General features: G+C 31.4%; 1 protein-coding gene across 1 annotated transcript in view; it reads left to right on the forward strand.

The window, feature by feature from the left end:
- The first annotated feature begins 18,515 nt into the window (after positions 1-18,515).
- Positions 18,516-21,355, forward strand: part of LOC101506733 (putative pumilio homolog 7, chloroplastic) — a 4,104-nt gene continuing 1,264 nt past the window's right edge. The window contains exons 1-3 of the mRNA XM_073365085.1: positions 18,516-20,317; positions 20,462-20,624; positions 21,256-21,354. Coding sequence (XP_073221186.1) covers positions 18,870-20,317; positions 20,462-20,624; positions 21,256-21,354 — 1,710 coding nt within the window. The 5' untranslated portion in view covers positions 18,516-18,869. The remainder of the gene's footprint in view (positions 20,318-20,461; positions 20,625-21,255; position 21,355) is intronic.

The raw sequence follows: 21,355 nt of genomic DNA on the forward strand, positions 1-21,355 counted from the left end.
TATATATATATATATATATATATATATATACATATATGTATATATGTATGTATGTTTGTTTGGAGAGAAAAAGAAATAAAGGAAATTAGAAGGAAGGAAAAGAAAATAAATTGAGATTTTCCATCCTCTTCCTCTGTTAACGCGAGAACCCTTCTTCTCCTTCCTTCCATTTTTCATTTTCGGTGAGTGTGAAAGAGAAGATTACTCAACTTCATACTTCCTCTTTGATTTGAAAACGAAGAAAAACGGTGTTAGGGTTTCTAAAACCGTCAAACACAAACCTCCCCGTTTCATCTAGATCTAAGCTTCGTTTCGCGAAGAGATAGAAGGGAAGGTTGCTCACTACCACACTACGGTGCTAGGGGACCAATTTGGAGGTGACGTTGCGAGCGGAGATTTTTACCGGATTTGCTCGCGGTACCGGAAATGCACGTTAAAGCTATCGTTAAGGTAATGGCTCCTTCCAAACTTTTAGTTTGCATTTAGGGACTTATCTTTAGTTGTGTGGAAAGGAATTTGTTAGGGTTGAATGTATTGATTTACGAAAATGAATCTCAGGTTCTGTGGGTAAAGTCTTAGAGTTAGGCCTTGACGATATTGATGGGTGTTTCGTGGAAAATGAACTTAACTCATTTGTGTATGATTATGGGTAAATGAAATTTGATGTGTTTGAGTGTTATGTTGTGTTGATTTGTGTTCGTCGTATTTGACGTGTTCTAAGTTAATACCGATGAAATTTGATGTGTTTTGGTGTGGATTGTGAATTGAATTTGATAATATGTTTTGAGTTGGTTTTGTTGTGAAATTTGAAAATCATTAGAGTTAAACGAGTATTAAAAATGGGGAATCTTTTAATATCTCGGTTTACTTAATGTGTGTTTGTGAAAATCGTTTAAGTTAACTGGATATTAAGAATGGGGAATCTCTTAATGTCTACGTTTACTTAATGTTGGCGTGAAAACCATTAGAGTTAAACGAGTATTAAAAATGGGGAATCTTTTAATATATCGGTTTACTTAATGTGTGTTTGTGAAAATCGTTTAAGTTAACTGGATATTAAGAATGGGGAATCTCTTAATGTCTACGTTTACTTAATGTTGGTGTGATTGATTAATGTGGTGGAAGGCGGCTGGATTGAAAACTATTTTCGAAACCCAATTCGTCGTGGTGATTGTGTGGGAATTGCTAAGTGTTAAGTTTTGGAATTATGTATGAGTGTGATTGAATTAGTTTAAGTATTTTTGGAAGAATGAGCAGGGAAATCGATTTCCCAATCGATTTGACGAGTTACAGGGACTTTGCTAAATTGACCATATCGATTAGCCAATCGATTTTGTAATCTGTTTTTCAAAATCATTAAAGAAATCGATTTGGTAATCGATTGGCCCTTAAGTCAGGAGCTCAGCCATATTTGACCTAATCGATTGGCTTAAACCTGGGGGCTTAGTTACTCACCCAATCGATTTCCCAATCGATTGATTTCAACCTAGGGTTCAGTTTTCACCAAAACCCTTCATCCAAATCGATTTCCCAATCGATTGGCTCAGTGAAAATCCTCAGTTTGAGTTGGATGATTGATTGCTCATTAATCCATCAATGTCTTGATTAGTTATGTATTAATTAAGGGATTGAGAACTTTATTTTGATTCCATTTTTAATTGGCAAGTATTATATAAACTTTTCGCATATGGAAAATCCTGTTAAGGTGCATGCTTAGTTGAAAAGTTATTTTGAGCATTTAAAAAATTAAATGTTATGTGTTAACTGTTAATTTCGGTTGGTGACCCTTTACAATTATTGTGGAAATCTGGGCTTTGCCCTCAGATGAGAGTCAGGACGATCCTACCGGTTCGTACCCGACGGACGGGAAAGGAGATGGGAACGCTTGACTACAGCTACGTTAGGAGGATCTCACAGGGCGCTTGGAGATCACTCAGGATGTATAGTTTTTGGTAGGATGATCAGATTAGGTTGATGTATAGGGACTAGACGTCCTTCTTTTTGGGTTGGAGTATTTTAATTTGGAAAACTGTACTTATACTAATATTGTCAGTTTGACATCTTATTTGAATGGGTTCTATGTACCATTTGTTGTTGTGTAAATGCTTTGGATTTATATTTGGAGAAACTTTTCCGCTGCTTGTAAATTATAATGACTCAATTATTTATCCAAAGGCATTTCCTTGTTTATTTATCTGATTTAGTTTAATTTCTTTTGAAAAAAACTAGTGTCAACACAAAAGAAACAATTCTCAAGTCTTCAAGAAAAAGTTGACACTATGGAAAAGAATTCTGAGAAACTAAAACAGAATTTTGCATGCAATAAATGTGATTCCCTCTCCTTCAAAATTGTTCAATTAAATAGAGTAATTGAACGATACGAAAAAGGACAAACAGGCTTGGAAAATGTTTTAAATATGCAAAGATAATCAAATAACAAAAGCAGTCTTGGTTACTCAACATTTGATAAACCAAGTATAAATAAAACCATCTTTGTTAAGGCAAGTGATCAATCCAAAGAGAAAGTTATAACTATGCAAAAAGGTCATCATTACTATAAGAACTTTGTCCAAAAGAAATCTCATATACCTACATATAGAAGTAAATCTACTCCTACATGCTTTTATTTTGGTCTAAAAGGCCACACACCTAATGCTTGTCATTTTAGAAACTTTGGCATTCCAAATGGGCATTATTTGTGGGTCAAGAAAGGTACTAATACAAGGTATTGATACTTTGTAATTCATTTCTCTTCAAGATCTAAAATCTTCACTTAATATGTTGATAAAATTGATTCTTTGATGTTTTTGTACTTTGTAATTATGAATATGTGCTTTACATGTGGATTTTTTTTTTTAAAATTCGTTTTAAAACAAATTTCAGATATGGTAGCCGAATACACATTGTATGTATTCGAATACATGTTTTTCCAGAAAATCCTGTATTTGATACAATAAGTATGTAGTCTAATATATATTCGAAATTTTCCCTATATATGCTTAGTATTTTGTTTGTTGTTTTTTTTTTCTTCTTCTTTTTGATCATGTCAAAAGGGGGAGAAAATTGGTATGTTGTTTTGGTATGTTGTTGTTAAAAACTTTTGTAGGTCTTCAAAATGTTTAAAACATGATGGCACGAACTCAAGAAGACAAAGACCAAGGAAAGTGATCAAGTTGCAAGCTCAAAAAGAAGTCAAACATCAAAGACAACTATGGTCAAATATGCTAGAAGTTTTATAATGTAAAGGTACATGATGCAATCTAATATTCGTATATTTCAAATGCACATGAGAACCTTTTATTTTAGCATATGCATTAAAAGGATTTTCAAAAAGTAAAAATATATAAATAATGTTTGAAAATAATATTTTTGGCAAAATACAATGTTGTATTCGAATACAACATGTTGTAGTCGAATACAGACAAGTCAGTAGCTAAAACTGAACATCTTCAAACATCTGTATTCGAATACAAGAATGTGTATTCGAATACAAGCTTCAAAATTCAAATAAAACTGAATGTTAAAAGGATGTGTATTCGACTACACACAAGCTGTAGTCGAATACACCTGGAAACAATGCAATTTTTCAATTCTGAAATGGTTCCAAGACATTGCATTTCTTCATCAAACCTCTTGGATCAATGGTCACGAATCTGAAGAGATGTTTATGGAGTATAAATACACCATAACTTCAGATCAAACATAACCAAACCTACAACAAAACCTTGAAAAAACTTTCTAAAATGTTTTGATTTATTCAAAGTTTCACTTTTATATTTCAAGTACAGATTTTACATTTTCATATCATTGAGAAAAGTTCTCTAGCGTACTTGAAATTATATTGGATTGCTATCATTGTACATCAACTGTTATATCATATTGATCTAAGTCAAAATCAACATTGCTAAACCATTCAAGTGTTGTAAATTGAGGAAAGTAGTGTTCTTTCTTCAAGTTTTGTAAACTAAGATAGTGGTGTGCTATCTTAGGGTGATTGTTAGGAGTTTGTAACAAAGGTCCTAGGGTGGGACTTGTACTTATTCTAACAATAGTGGAAAATCTCTTGTGGTGTGCAAGAGGACTGGATGTACCCTTGGTCATAAGGGGAACCAGGATAATATCATTATGTTCTTTATTTTTCTGCCATTTATCCTTTCCATACACTCTCTTAAATCAGAAAAATCAAACACTAAATCTCTAAAAACAAGAAAATTTCTAAACACCTAATTCACACCCACTCTTAGGCGCACTTCTGTATTTACAAAAAATCAATATGAAGAATTTACAAACTCAATCTCAAAAAAATATGAACAAAATATATCTGAAGAATTTACAAACTCAATCTAAACAAAATACGAATATAATAAATCTAGAAGAACTGCTCAAATTGGATTCAGAAATAAAGAATTGGCTAAAGAATATTTTACCAAAAAACATCTTGTTTAGAATTATTTTTGAATAAGATCATTGTTTACCAAGGTAGGAATATAGATACAATTCAAAATTAAACAACGTCTAAATTGAAGCCCTAATTTTATCTATAAATAGATAGTCAAGGCTAATGAAGAAGATCATCGAAAATCATAAAAGAGTAGATGAACTCATAAGCTCAAAATTTCGAATTAAAGTTCAAAGAGAGAAATATTTGTTACAATTAGAAGTATTTTCTAAGTGTTTTTTCTTAGAGCGTGAGAATTATTATTATTATCAGCATTGTTAGAAGCAAACACTTAAAGTTTTAATCTTTTGTATGTAACTCAATGGTTGTTTAGTTTCTTCTTCAATCTGGGTTTGTTAGGAGAAGACTTGGCTTGTAGAGTCAATGTGGTTAGTTCCTCAAGACTCTGGGTTGTGAGGTTATTTGGGAAGACTGACTTGGAGGGTTATGTGCTTTGTAATTCAAGGTATTTGAATTAGTGGATTCAAGTTTTCTGAATGAGGGGATTAGATATAGCCATGTTAATGGTGATCCAGGATAAATCTATGTGTCCAAATATTTATGCTTTCATTGTTTGCTGCCTCTGAATCCGATTGCTTTTATCCAAGTAAGTCACAAAAACTGAACCTGGTTTCTAATAAATTATCAAAAAGTTATCAACTTTGTCATGAACAATTAAATACCCATTCTCGTGTTTGCACCTTCACTGTGCATGTTTGTTTTTGCAAGTAGGCCTTCAAATCTTTACTTTTAATTGTTCATTAAATGTTGGAAAGCCCATATGCAAAATGCTAACTAATTTAAAGTCTCATTTTATGTGCCTTTGATAGCGTGCTTTTGATAGTTCAACATGTTTCTGCATATGTCTTCGAAGAACTGTGTGCCTTTAAAGACTCAGTGTGCCTCTAAAGAGGCAATCTTTTATTTCATAAGAGTTTTGTAATTAAAATATATATCAAAAGAAAATTTATCCGAACATGACCAACCAGGTTTTATTATTAAAAGTCCAAGAGTTTTGCCTTACCTAAAGGATTTCGTTCTTTTTTTACACAACCACTTGCTTGTGGTTATTTGTTTGTAATCATAGTGACTTTGTTTTTAATGAGAAAGTTAATAAAAGAAAATTTATTACTTGCTTTAGAGCAAATGGGTATTTTACTTTTTTAAATAAATAAGAATAATCCACCTTTTCCACGTTTAGAGTTTCGTTAGTTTACGTTCAAAAAATGGAAAAGTTATATATTATTTAAAATGAGACTTTAATATTAGCTATCTTTGTTAATCTAACGGTTGATAAATGTTACTCTCATTTTAGCATAAAAATATTATTCTCACTAGATATGATCCCTATTTATATACATGAGAGTATATTAAATAAAAGGACTTTTCTAGTGAGAAACGAGAGGAATGGATCCAAGTCATTTATCAAAACCATTCATGTATGATTATATGAGAGCATGTCAAATGAGAGAGTTAAATCCTGACCGCACAACCATACGTGGATGGTTCTGATTTATAGTTATTTAAGTGGCACGTGATCACTTAAAAAAGTCATATGACTTTTTCTTCTAATCTTGACCATCCGTGTATGGTTGTGTGGTCAAGATTTAACTCTCTCACTGAAAACTCATCTCATTTGATATATATATATATATATATATATATATATATATATATATATATATATATATATTCGACAATATTTTATTAAATATATAAGTGATTTGACATGTTTTACTTTTTTTCTTCGTATGTGCAATCCAAAAATTAAGACATGGAAATTCAATAAATGTAGCGCATGTAATTTTTGAACTTTACGTGAGTTTTGTTCAAAGAGACACAAATGTATACATGAACAACTTTAATATACAAGTTATAAATTCATAAGTTATAAACACTACATGAAATGAGTTCACATAGTTGGATTTAAAACTTATTGTAACGTCTCGAATTTTAACAATGAGATCGTATTTTCTTTTAAAATATATTTCTCAAATAAACTGCGACAACATACTTTTCGCATTGTAATCTTTAAAGTTTAAATAAAGCTAACGACGTCTCGTGCATAATTTAAAATTCAAGTTCCTCTGAAATATGTTCAAACAAATATTAACTATGAATATAATAATAATACATTCTATAGGTGTCCATTGACAAAACTATTTTGAAACATAAACATTGAACTAGCCACTGCTCATACCCATAGGGTATTTTTGCCAGAACCTTCGCAAAAGTGCTGCTCCTAGAATTTAACGCCTTCATGAATATCCAAAAAACAAAACATGGAACCACCAAGAAAAGTATTTGTAAAAGGTATATCATAAATATAGTCAACCAAAAGTATACGATAACCACATCAAAACAAAAGGGGGTGCGAAGGCCCTATACAACTAACCTATTGATCATGTACTATTAATTGCAATAAAAAGGACAACCCCCACACAAAGCTATTTAGAAGAGACGTTACCTCTTATGGTGATACTTATGCCTCCGACTCCTCCAGGTTTAACTCCTCCATAGTCAGATCTACCACTGGAGTAGGGAGAAACATGAACAATTACTGGAGTAGGAATCTCGACTTCGGCAGAAGACACATGAATCATCTGCTAGGATGGTTCCCCAAGCTCAAATATTAACGAGATCCTCCATGCTCGATGGTACAGGTGGTGATGCTTGGGTTTGCCTCTCTGAGATGGCTACTCGATGATCATCGATGTGGCCACTTCAGTGCACCTATAATATTAGATGAGATGGTATTGGAAACTCTTCTCGTTCTAGGGTGATTCCAACATGATAAGCCATATACGAAGCCCTACTTGTGATCGGGTCAAAAAATCCCAGGCAATAGGTGATCTATGAGCAGGAAATTCCCATGACATTCTCACAAGGATATGGCAGTCCCTTCAAACAACGGTAGGTGGGTCCAACTCTATGAAAACCATGTGAAACTTATGAATGCATGAATATACTCTAACTCTCTACTCAACAATTGTTATGTAAATGCAATAATTAAAAGATTATACTTTTAACAATTGTTTAACAATAATAATCTTCCATTATTTAATTTCACAGAGCATATTTACGACAATTTTCATAAAAAATTTATAACACATAGTACATACACGCATCAGTTATAAACACATATTCACATCAATTACAAAACCCACAAAAACAAGCACCAACACATATAGAAGGTCCTTATATGTGAAACTAAAACTTAGAAGAGCCCTAATTTCACTTGAGCTAACACCTTCAAAATTAATAATCTTTAACTTAGTCAAAATAGGTCCCTAAGACTTAACTATCTTACTAACTTGATCCATTTTCTTATTTCCCATGGGTTATATAAATTTTTCATCTTTAGCAACATAATCCTAACAATTAAATCAAAACCGACAACAACACATAAAACCCAAAATTTTGATCAAGTTGAAAGATAATCAAGTCTTTAATATATGTTACGTTGTTTCCAAAATAGTTCATAAAAAAATTCGTCATGACCTTTTGGTTTGTAATTCATTTTGAAAAAAATTTCAATATAACAATACAAATATTTTAGAGTTTTCTCCACCGGTAATTCAGTGTTAACAAACTCGATTTCATTTTGAGACTCAATAAACTAATTACTTAAACATAGGATTTTGAATCCTTTTTTCTAAACATTATATACTTGAATTCAATAAATTCCATTAAAATCACAAGTATATTTTAAAGCTCCCATTTAATAACATGAGTTAAAAATTCACCACTTTGATTTCAACTACATTAGCATACACATTATCATTATAGATAAAAACAACTCATTCAAACATATTTATAAAAAAATTCTTACTTTATAAATTCAAACTTTTTAGAGAAATTTTCTATCGTCAATTTAAACTCATTTATTTAAAAATAAGTCATTAGACACATTCGAAAATCAAATTTTCACTTTTTTAAACATAGGTTTCGGCCTCCTAATTTATTTTGAGAATTTGGTTTAGTTTCTTTTTAATCAAGTCACTAGCTCTGCAAATTTCATCTTTAACAAAACATTTTGTCAAAATCCACATTTTTACATTTTGCTCCCTAACTTTTAGGGTTTTTGATTTGAAAACAAAATGGTTGTAAAGTGTTTCCATTTTCAATATAAATATCAATAACAACAATCTAAACAACGCTATCGATGTATTTAAGTTGTTAAATTTGATTATCATTATCCATATATTTTCCTACTTATTCATTGCATTATTTATTTGTTTTATATATTAACTTTAAGCTCATTGTTTTTTTTTTTCACACTAAATATTTTGTGGTCTTAATATTACTTGAATTAATTAGTGTTGATAATAATTATCATTAATATTACAAAATAATTTCATCTTCTACTTGATACATATGAGTATTTTGGTATTATAAAATATACTGCTATTTGTTGTTGTTATTATCATTGCTCATTTTACTCTATTTTCTATTAAATCAATTTTTTTCGATTAACTTGAATTGAGAATATTTCAAAGAGTCTAACATTTGGGTTAAATAAGTTTTTAATCCTTATAAAATTGTTGTATTTCACTTTTTTCACTTTTTAGTCTACAAATATCACAATTTCAAATTTTAGCCCTTATTGTAGGAAATAAAATTGAAAACTGTGATATTTGTAGGGACTAAAAACTGCAAAAAAACAAAAAATTAGGGACTAAACTTATTTAAGTCTATTTAAGTTGACATGATTATTAGTGTTAAAAATGAATTTTAAATCTTTTTTAATTTGTCTAGTTTGTTACGATATTTTGTGATATTCCAAAAGTATTCACCGTATTTCTTTGTTTTATGAATGTTGTCTATCACATTTTAAATCTCTTGTTTGATATTCCTTCCGATAATCTTCCAAATCATTCTATAGTACTTCATAAAAGTGTGTTCTTGTTTTATTTGTGTGCATGAGTTTTTATTTTTTCTCTTAATGAATACACTAAAAAACACAAGTTAATATATAACAAGATCATAATCATAACTAAAAAATATATTTCATATTTGTCATGAATCTCTTGTTTGACAATATTCCATCAAGGAATCTTCTAAATCATTCTATACTTCATAAAAGTGTGTTCTTGTCTTATTTGCGTATATGAGTTTTGATTTTTGTCTTAATGAATACACTCCAAAATACAAGTTAATAGATAACAAGATCAAAATATCATAATTAAAAAATATAATTAAATGTTTGATTATCTTCAAAATATTAACTAAGAATTTTGCCTTTAACATTAAGCACCTTTTAAAAAAATGGGTCTCCAAATATAAGTCTTCCTTCAATCAGTAAATGCTTTAGTTATTATTTTTCAAATTATTACACTTATTAATACTATTTTCTTTTTTTGGAATACTACTAATTTATGCACATCAGTTTGGGGATTAGGATCGGGTGGAAGGTGGGTCAGAAAGATTTTGAATCTCATTTAGCTTTGTTGTATTTGGTCCATTTGAAAATTGAGGAACATGTTTTTCCGTGAACAAGATTTCAATTATGCAATGGAGATTATATAAAAAAAAAATTCATGTTGTTGGTTAAAACATAAAAGTAAAGAGGTTCTTTTAGGATATATAACCATTTGGTGTCTTCAAACTTATCTATGTATTCCTTCTTATGAGTTTCTTTTGCCATATGTTTCTTGTATTCAGGTTTTATGACGGTTGATGTTTATGCCGTTATCTTTCGAGCTTTCTAAACTTTGCATTATTCCTAGGCACACCTTGTGCTTAGATTGTATTTTAATATATTCTATTTGGCTTTTCAAAAGAAAAAATGTTATAATATTTTTATTTTTTGAAAAGTCAAAGTTATTTTGAAAAAATGTTATAAAAGATGAAAAGTCAAAGTTAAATTAATATATTAATATACAAATGATATTTATATGCAAATGATATTTTAGGAACATCAACAAATAAAATAGTCACCTTAAAATAACTACTTACTTTTCTTTTTAAATAATTATGTATTTTTATTAGACTTAATTGTAGTTTTTGTTCTTTTATTTTTATTAATTCTTTAAATTGTCTTCTATTTTAAAATCTAATAGGTTTGATTTCTTTCAAAATTTTCAAATAAAAAATAGCGATGTGACATATTTTAAACAGTGTGATTTATAATATAATGATATTGACTAATTAATAACCACAAAATTGCAATAAAACACTCCAAAATATTTAGTTTCAACTTTAAAAATGATACATTTTTGTAATTAACTTAATAATATTTAAATAATCAATTCATCCAGATAGTTCTACATAATGAAATTGTATGTGATGTCATTTAAAATATGTTAAATCATCATTTTTTGAGTTAAAAATATGAAAAAAGAATCTAAATTGTCGTGTTCTAAAATAGATGAACCAATTTTAAGAATTGGCAAAAATAGACAAATCAAAATTGTAATTAAATTATTTTCTTAATATATATTAAAAAGACAACAAGTGTTTATGATTTTTTTGAAGTCAATAGGTGTATTTTTTATCTCAATAATAGGTGTTTATAATTAGAGATAAATAGAGTATACATGGGGTTGTTAATTTACACACCAAAAAAGTAGGTGTACCTAAGAAAACTACATACTTTCCATTTGGACAAAAAGACTATTAACAATTAGTTTTAAATAAAAGACAGTATTATAAATTTATATTATACTAATAACTTACACACTTTCTATTTAAAAATGTCATTTTTTACAACACTTTTGCTTCCCACACCCCTTATTTTGCTTCCTACATCCCTCAATTTTTTTTAAACCTAAAATACCTAAACTACTCTTCCCTCTTTATGCACTTAACCTCTCATTTTCTATCTTCATCATCTTCATCTTCATTAACCTACCATCTTCAATCTTCTTCAATCATTTTGATACATTTCATCTTCAATAATCTTGAATCATTTTTAACATCTTCATCATTTTCATCATCTTCATCATTATAGTGACTCAAATTAAGTAGGTATGTATTTTGTTGTGTTTTGTAGCTTAATTTTTTTTTCAACATCTGGGTTTCGTACGTGAACTAAGTTCACGTACGTCTACGTGAAATGAATTCACGTATTTGATGAAATTAAGAAAATTCAGATGCTACGTGAATTAGGTTTACGTAAACGTACGTCAATTAAGTTTGCGTACATCAATGGAAGTATAAAATTCATATGAGCTACATGAACTGAGATAACGTAGGTGTACGTGAACTCAATTCACGTAGAAAACATGTGAATTGAATTCACGTACACATACGTGAACTCAGTTCACGTATAGGTAAAAAAAATTAAAATGCCAGTCATACGTGAACTGAGTTCACGTATGTTCACTTGAATTCAATTCACGTATGTGATACGTGAACTCAGTTCACGTACACATAGGTTTTCTCAGTTCACGTAAAGCTGATAAAATTTGAAATTATTATTATTATTATTTTATTGTGTTTAAGAGTTAGGATTTTTTATGTTATATTTATGTAATTTATTGGATGTAGTTAAATGGATCAAGGGGGAGACAACATTGACGAAATGTATGAAAGTTTGGAATCTGATTTTGAAGAAATGTATGATGATTTGGATCTTGATTTTGAAGAAATGTATGATGATGTGGAACCTAATTTTGACGCTATGAATGACGAAGTTGAACCTGTTATGATTGATTTGACTGATGTGTTTACCACTGGCATGATGTTTGATACACGAGATGAGTTATTGAAATGGGCTAGAAATGTTGGAAGGGAAAATGGAATTGTTGTTGTAATTTTTAGATCTGAAACTGCGACATCACGACTAAGAACAAAGATAAAATTAATTCTTGGTTGTGAAAGAAGTGGTAAATATAGACCTTGGAAGAATCCCAATCTTACGAGGAGTACTTGGACTAGAAAATGTGAATGTGCATTTAGATTGAGAGAAACACGATCAAGTGTTGGTGATGGATGGTATTTGCATGTAATATGTGGTCTCCATAACCACGAATTGGCCAAAAAAACTGACTAGTCACTCTTTCTTAGGCCGATTGTCTCAAGATGAAAAAAATATACTTAGTGATATGACAAAGAACTTGGTAAAACCAAAAAATATTTTAATGACACTGAGGGATCATAACGTTGAAAGTTTGATGACAATAAAACAAGTTTACAATGCACGCTAAGCATATCGTTCATCACTTAGAGGTAATAAAACATAAATGCAACATCTTTTAACATTGATGGAACGCGACAAATACGTCTATCAATATAGGAAGGTAGAGACTTCAAATGAGTTGAGTGACATATTTTGGGCCCATCCAGACGCTATCACTCTTGTAAATAATTTTTCACATAGTATTGATTATGAATAGCACTTACAAGACCTGTAGGTATCGAATGCCATTACTTGAGATTATTGGTGTTACATCTACCGAAATGATATTTTGTGTGGGATTTACATATCTACAGTCTGAGCGTGTTGATAACTTCACGTGAGCACTACAAATGGTGAAAGAACATATTACAAGTGATGAACTTGAAGTCATCGTTACTGATAAAGACCTTGCTTTGATGAACACAGTTGAAAATGTTTTTCCAAAAACAGTGAATTTATCATGCTTGTTTCATATATGCAAGAATGTCAAAGCCAAGTGCAAAATGAATGTGTTTCTAAAAAAGAAGCAAATGCAAATAATGGAGGCATGGGAGGCTCTTATTTACAATTATGATGAGGCTCAGTACTACATGAAGTTGGCTATCTTTGAAGGAATTTGTAGTAGGTGTTCTATTTTTTACGATTATGTACACGAGCAGTGGTTAATTCCTCACAAAGAAAGGTTTGCTGAGGTGCGGACAAATAGAGTTATGCACTTTGGGAACACCACAATACAAAGGGTTGAGTTGGCGCATTGGAGTTTGAAAAGGATATTACAAGATAATATTGGTGATATATGCAGTGTTTGGGAAACCATCAATAGCATGATTGTATTACAACACAATGAGATAATAGCATCATTTGAAAAAAGCATCATTCAAAAGGTGCGTCGATAACAGATTATACGCGAATTTGCATGGTGTTGTGTCAAAAAATACAATAGATCACATTGTTGCAGAGTATGACCGCGTGAAGTATTTAGGTATTGATCAGATTGAGTGTTGTTGCACAATTTGGACAACACATGGTCTACCTTGTGCATGTAAAATAGTCAGGTATAGTATGATCCCACGTTCCATTCCATTAACGCTATCCATGTTTGGGAGTAAATTAACTTTCCATGTTGATACATCGAGTAAACCTTCAGTGTTATCTGTGAAACATGAAATAGATGTCATAGTGAAAAAGTTTGAAGAACTTGATGTACCTGGCAAAATTTCACTTAAAGGTAAATTACGAGAGATCGTGTATCCATCGACTATCTCGATGTTTCCACCGGTTGCCAAGGTTAAAACAAAAGGTGCACAAAAAAAAAGACAAAAGTAAGGTATCAAAAAGAGATAAATCAACCAAGTGTGGTCCATCTTGGTGGGAGTATGTGGATGCAAGTGTTCGATATAGTGGCACAGATACATGTAGCACTATAGATACAAGTAAAGTAGAAAAGCTCGCACCTCGACCATCAGTCCAAAAGCTCACACCCCGACCATCAGTTAGCAAAGTTGAACAACCAAGAGTTCTCCTCTTCAAAAATTGGTTGTCAGTTGAAATTCATAAATTCATAGATAACATTATTGATGTCGGTGATGATGGTAATTGTGGATATCGTGCAGTTGCAGCTTTACTTGGAATGGGTGAAAACTGTTGGGCATTCATCCGTCAACAGTGTGTGATAGAGCTTCAAGAGTTCATGTCTCATTACGAGATACTATTTGGTGGAGAAAATTATGTTCAACAACTTATACATAATGTGTATGTTGAGCAAGTTGCATCGAAGGATAATTGGATGACACTTTCAAAAATGGGATATGTGATTGCTTCGAAGTTTAACTTGGTTGTCGTTGCATTATCACTTAACCAATCGCAAACATATTTTCCACTTCGAAGTCCACCAACTACATCTATGTCAGATCATCGTGTGATTGTTATTACATTTGTTAATAAATGTCATTTCGTACAGGTATTAATTGTCATATTAAATTGTTATTGATAATTCCTTTTATAATTGTTATTGATTTATAATTGATAATTGATTTATAATTGTTATGTAATTTAACAAGTTTACTTAAAGTCAGATTCCCCTAACAACCAGCAAGTAATTTGTGGAAAAAATTATTGCAATGAAGAAGCACGGAAATGAGAATTTATTTACAGGGATTGCATGCAACATTGGTTGAAGATATTTCCAAAAACTATAAATGAAGTTATTGTAAACTGAATTGTTGACATTTAATATTGTATGAATTCAAATATAACGAAGTTGTTTAATTAATATTGTCGAAATCCAAAATAGATATCCAATATATATATATATATATATATATATATATATATATCCAAAATGATATCTAAAATATATATCTAAAATAGATATCCAAATACATATCCAAAATAAATATCCAAAATAAATATTCAAAAAATAAATACAAATCCTAAGTCTGTCTATGTCTCCTACGATATGGCACTACATGAGTCCAATCTCTATCACCACCCCTCTGAGATCGCAATACCAAAATTAATTCATTCACGAGTGCGATGCCATCAGGTAATACCAGCTGTCGACCAAGAAGCTCCTCTACAATTTGTATTGTTCGGCGCTGCATTAAAAAAATACTTTGATACCATTCTAGTTTGATGCATGCTCGTTTCTCGAAGATTATCGTATAGGTAAGCAAGCGCAACAGCACCCCATACATATCCTTCGCATGAGTTGAGGTCTCTGAAGGATTCAAGGTAGGAAACAATCACTGCGGAGGCACTCTTGTCGCTGAACAAAGTGCAACACACCAAAAATAAAAAGAAATATCCTCGCAACCATCTGGCAATGTTGATCAGCACATCACTGATGGTATACGTCAAACAACCAACTATACTGAACAGTGGTTGTCCGCGTCAAGTTAAACTCAGCATATGCAGCAGCCAGACTAACCCTAAGAAGCTCACCCAATAATTCTGCAGCGTCATCCTTGTTAAATATATTAACACTGAAGAATGCACCAGTGATGTGTATATGCAGCAGCGAAGAGACATCGTCCAAAGTAATGGTCATCTCCCCAATTGGAAGATGAAAGTTGTTGGTGTCGCGATGCCATCTCTCGACAAAGGCCGAAATTAGACCTTTGTCGATCATCTCGTAGCTGCATTTTAGCAATGTATATAATCCACAACTTTTAACAAGTTCCTCAACCTCTTGATTTTCAATGGCAGCTTCTTTTAATTTTTTGCCATTGCTAAAAACCCTTAACTCTCTGCGATCCTAAAATAAATTAACCGAACAAATATAAGTTCAAACACATTAAGCAAATATTAAATATTTAATTTGATTCAGAAATTTACCACGCCGTTCTATTGTCGTGTCGCAACATGATCCCCATATGTCCTTAGGACAGACCTGTCAACCGGACCACCAGGATATCTGTCATCTGCTTCAGGTTGGGCCTCATCCTCTTGGGCCTCTTCTGCTTGCCCCTGTTATGCCTGTTGCATCCGTAATTTTTGTTGTTCACGCAATTCACGCTGAGCAGGGTGAGCCCGTGTAGAAGCGGTTGCATCAGTCAAAGTCCCTTCGTCGAGTATAACACGACCCTCTCTATTAGTAAACATTGTATGCACCATTTCTGCATAAACAAATCATAATCATTATCATAACAATATAACATTTATGCAAGTCCAGAAACATAAACCCATACGTGAACTCAGTTCACGTACGTGAACTCCACAAGAACACCATCAACCTACATGAACTGAGTTCACATACGTGAACTCCACAAGAACACCATCAACTTACGTTAACTAAGTTCACGTACGTGAACTCCATCAACCTACGTGAACCGAGTTCACGTCAACCTACGCGATTTGAGTTCACATAGCTGAACTCCATCATTATACGTGATATGAGTTCACGTGCATCACCTAAAAACCCCAGAAAACACCATTGATGAACATTCAAAAACAACCATTCAAAAATGCAGAGAGTTAACTCGAAAACGAAAAACAACAGGTGCTTATTTGATTGAAGATGCTTGAAGTGATTGAAGATGGTATTGAAGGTGTTGAAGATGATTGAAGATTGCTTACTTGATTGAAGATTATACTGTGTTTATGGTTGAAAATGATTGAAGATTGATTACTTGATTCAAGAATGTAGATGATTGAAGATGAAGGTGTTAGGTTAATGAAGATGAAGATGATGAATTAATTGAATAAAGAGGGAAGGGTAGTTTAGATATTTTGGATTTACAAAAAAATTGAGGAGTGTGGAAAGCAAAATTGTTTTGACAATTCTTAATTAATTTTAAATGAAGGGTAATTTTTTTATTTTCATTTTACTTACGGTCACAAAATCATTAAATGAAACAAAGACATACTTTTTATTAAAAAAAATCCAATTCATAAGAATAAGACACGATCTATTAAAGCACGAGAAATACCCACTAAAAGTATTATTAGCCTTATGTTCTCTCACGTTAGCCTTGTACTGCATCAAATAAAAACAACTCAAGAATGATAGTTACACCAATACATCATGCTAATACAATTTTCCAACTAGAAGTTAAAAATTAGGAATAAGCTGTATTAACCATTGCGAGAAATCAAACCCATATGAACTAAAATGGCAAAGACATAAAAAACAAATCAAAGCTACGTAAACAGTATTAAAATGGTAAAAGAAACAATGTGGAGACATGCCAATTAAACTACAATGAAATAGAGAATGAAACAAGAAGGATAGTAAAAAAAATTAACCTGATATGTGATAACATTTCAATGGGTAAACGACGCAGTACTTATTGCAATGAAAAAGTAAGCAAGTAAAGCTGAGAGACAATGAGAATTATTTTTCCAAAAAACAAGAAATGTAAAGTTACAATTATGCGCATCAATGAAGACAATTTAAAAACAAAATATTCATTTTTTGGTTCAAATAGAAAGTGTGTATTGTGTACGGTGCTAACATAGAAGTGTTATTTTGAATAATTTATCATGACGAGAAGTTAAATTTGACTACATTTATATATAACTTATGTTTTAGGAACATCAATGAATAAAATGGCTACCTTAAAATAACTATATATTTTATTTTTTGAAATAACTATAATTTTTCTTAATATATGCCATCTATATCAATATTTAAAGAAATTTAAAATTATTTATAAGTTATTGAGGTATGTTAAAATTAATGTCATATAATAAAAATATTTAAAATTTTACATATTGATGTAAATTTGATCTCTCGTTATATATAAAATATTTATATATATATATATATATATATAATTAACTAAGTGACAAGATTTATATTTTTAATATACTTTGAAAGAATCAATTATTTGTAGGATTTTATTTTACTTCGGATTGAATTATGAATTACCTGACTTCTTTTTTTATTGAGAATATTATGATTAAGACAAAAAATTATATATAAATTTGAAATTATTCTTTTATTATTTGAAATGAAACTTTTATTCTTAAAAATTAAACTAATTATATATTTTAATAAAAAAAGGTGAGTCTAAACAGACTAAATGATAAAATATAACATCAGAGTATAATGTTTGATAAAATGGTGACTTTTAATTATAATGGTTTAGTCAAATAAAGAAAAAAGCATTAAATCTTTATTCGATCAATTGAGAAATACAAATGTAAATTGTAATAAGAGTTCACACCATATGTTAGACGGCATAATTCACGTAAACTAAAATTTTATATAAAAAATGAAAGAGTTTTTGTTAATTTTTTTCAATAAAAAAATGTTGAGAATAAATTCAATTTCACAAAAAAAAAAAAAACACGATAATAATAAAATTAAACCGTAAATGTCGTTAACAATAGGTTTTGTATGGAATGGTTAAAAAGTAAATATTGAATAAATATTAAAATTGGTGAAGTGGTTAGAGGTATGCGAGGAATATGGTTATGGTAACACCTTATATCTTGACCCTGCCACACTTGCAAAGCGAAAACACACAGTCTGCGGAGCGGCTGTTGAGTATGCTATGCCGTTGCTGATTTTTTGGATGAAAATCTGACAAATCGTACGCTCAAAACCAAAACCCTCTCTCTTCTCTCTCCCTTATATGCGTATCCTGATATATTCATCATCACACTTTCTTCTTTCATCTCTCACTCAATTAAAAACAAAACTGATTCACCATGCTATTACTACCCAAACACTACCTCAATACCTCAACCGACCACTACTACTGACACTTTCTATTTTCTTGTTTTCCAAATCCCACACCTCTTTTTTCTTTTACCCTTTTTTTCATCTCTCAAATTCCAAATCAACCATTGGAATCATCAATCATGTTTAACACTAACAAAGACAGAATCAATACAAAAGAAGACCCACCACATCTTAATTTTCCACCACCACAACCACATCTTAATTTTCCACCACAACAACAACAACAACAACCACCTCAACAACAATCACCTCATATGTCTCATCAACAGCAGCAGCAGCAGCATCCATCACATCCTCCTTTCAACCCTCGCTCAAATGGGTTTCCTTTTTGGTCCGATCAGAACCTGATCAACAACTTGAACATGGATCATGAAGATCATGATGAGTTGTCTATGAATCTTTCTGCAATGACCCTTTTGGATGAAGATCATCATCATCATCCTCATCACCATCATCAAGGTAACAACATCATTATTAGTAAAAAGAAAAAAATCAGAGTAAACAACAATGTTGTTGATCCAATGAGTCATTGTTGGGATTTTCATGCACACAACAACACCACTCATGAAGATGAAACAGTACCATTAACCCCATCACGTTATCATAACATGGGTATACCAAAACCAACTATTGGGGTTTCAGTTTCTGAAGGTTTAATGCAGAAAGGTAACACCTTTAGAGTACCTCAAATCGGTTCTTCCACTGGCCATGTAAACAATGCTACTGCTTCTTATTATGGATGTGGTCATGGAAACAATGTTTCTTCTTCTGCTACTTATTATGGATGTGGTTATGGTAGAGGTGTTCCATACCAGCCTCAAAACACTTCTTTTGCTTCAACTTATTCTAACCCTTATGAACAACGTGTTGTTTATCCACCATTACCAAGAAGGTCTTTCCCAATGGAAAATGATATAAGATTAGGTTATGGTGTTGGAACAAATCCTGTCATGTACTCTACTCCAACCATGCCATTGCAACCAAACAATGCTCCTTCATCAACCCCTCTTTATTATAATCCCTTGAGGGAACTTCATCCTCCAACTAGACCTATTGAGGATAGTTTTATCCTACAAGAGAATAACATGAGAAGTGAGTGCAATTCATTGTTGGGTAGTGTTGGTGGTGTGGGTACAAGAAGGTATCCATTTTCACAAGAGGAAGTGATTCCTCAACTTGGTTCTCGTTTTCTTTCTAGACGTGAAAACGGTAGAGTTTTGGTGAGTAATAATGATGTGAATGAGGAGGATGATGATTTTCAGCAAAATTTGGGGATGAACTTTGGTTCTTGTTTGTCTGACCTTCAAAGCTATATGTCTCATATGGCAAAGGATCAGAATGGTTGTCGTTTTCTGCAGAAGATGGTTGCTGAAGGAACTCCTGAAGATATGGAAATGGTGTTTAATGGAGTTATTGATAATGTTGTTGAGCTTATGATGGACCCTTTTGGGAATTATCTTGTGCAAAAATTGCTTGAGTTTTGTAGGGATGAACAAAGGTTTCAGATTGTGCTTATGTTGACTAGAGAACCTGGTCAGCTAGTCAGAACCTCGTTAAACACACACGGGTAATTAATATTATATAATATAATATGCTAAAACACTGTTGCTTTTATCTGTTGGATGGTGCAAAATTGTACATATTATATTATTATTTTTTATTTGGTGAATTTGATACATTTAATTAATGGTATTGCAAATGTTAATTTCAGGACAAGAGTGGTTCAGAAGCTGATTTCGACCCTCAAATCAAGGAGGCAAATTGCATTAGTGAGGTCTGCAATTCTACCTGGTTTTCTTGATCTAATTAAGGATTTGAATGGAAATCATGTCATACAACGTTGCTTGCAATGTCTAAGTGTTCAAGATAATGAGGTATACCCCTTCTTTTCTCTTTTGGTTATTTATTTTTTTTCCTTTTTTTAACATGTGTTACTTTTTATGTGGACCACTATTGGTGACTCTTTTACACTTAAGAATTGAATAATTATGATTTATCTACATGGAAATTTAATATTGATTTGGTCATGTGTGGTAGTAATGCAACATTTCCTAAATATGCTATGCTAAGTGAACTCAAACTTCAACTGTTTCTAAATAATGTGTCAGTTTTTTATTATTGTTTGAACTTTATTTTTATTATTAACACAATAGTATCTGAATTAAAGAGTTTCATACTACAATAGCGGTGTAGTACAAAAAATTGATAACATTATAGATCTTCCAAGAACAATTGTCATGACTATTTACCAGTTGCTTAATAAGATAACAGCTCTGTTTCTGTGGTATGGTTTTGAGCTAAGCTAAGGGTGCCGCTGTAGAGAACCAGCCCTAATGCATTGTGACATCCTCAATGATAAAACTATGTTATGAGTTGTCCAGCTATTAAATTTATGGGGCAATCCCAAATATCTCAAATCTGTTTATATGAATGAAATTCTGATTTGACATGTAAATTTTGATCGAAATTAATTTAATAGTGTTCTGATTCTTGTTTATTTGGAAGCTCATACATGATGCTGCTACTAAGTTCTTGGTTGAGGTAGCTACTCAACAACATGGTTGCTGTGTTCTGCAACGTTGCATTGAATTCTCCAAGGGAAAGA

This window comes from Cicer arietinum, chromosome 2 (genome assembly GCF_000331145.2).
Source record: "Cicer arietinum cultivar CDC Frontier isolate Library 1 chromosome 2, Cicar.CDCFrontier_v2.0, whole genome shotgun sequence".
NCBI lineage: Eukaryota > Viridiplantae > Streptophyta > Magnoliopsida > Fabales > Fabaceae > Cicer > Cicer arietinum.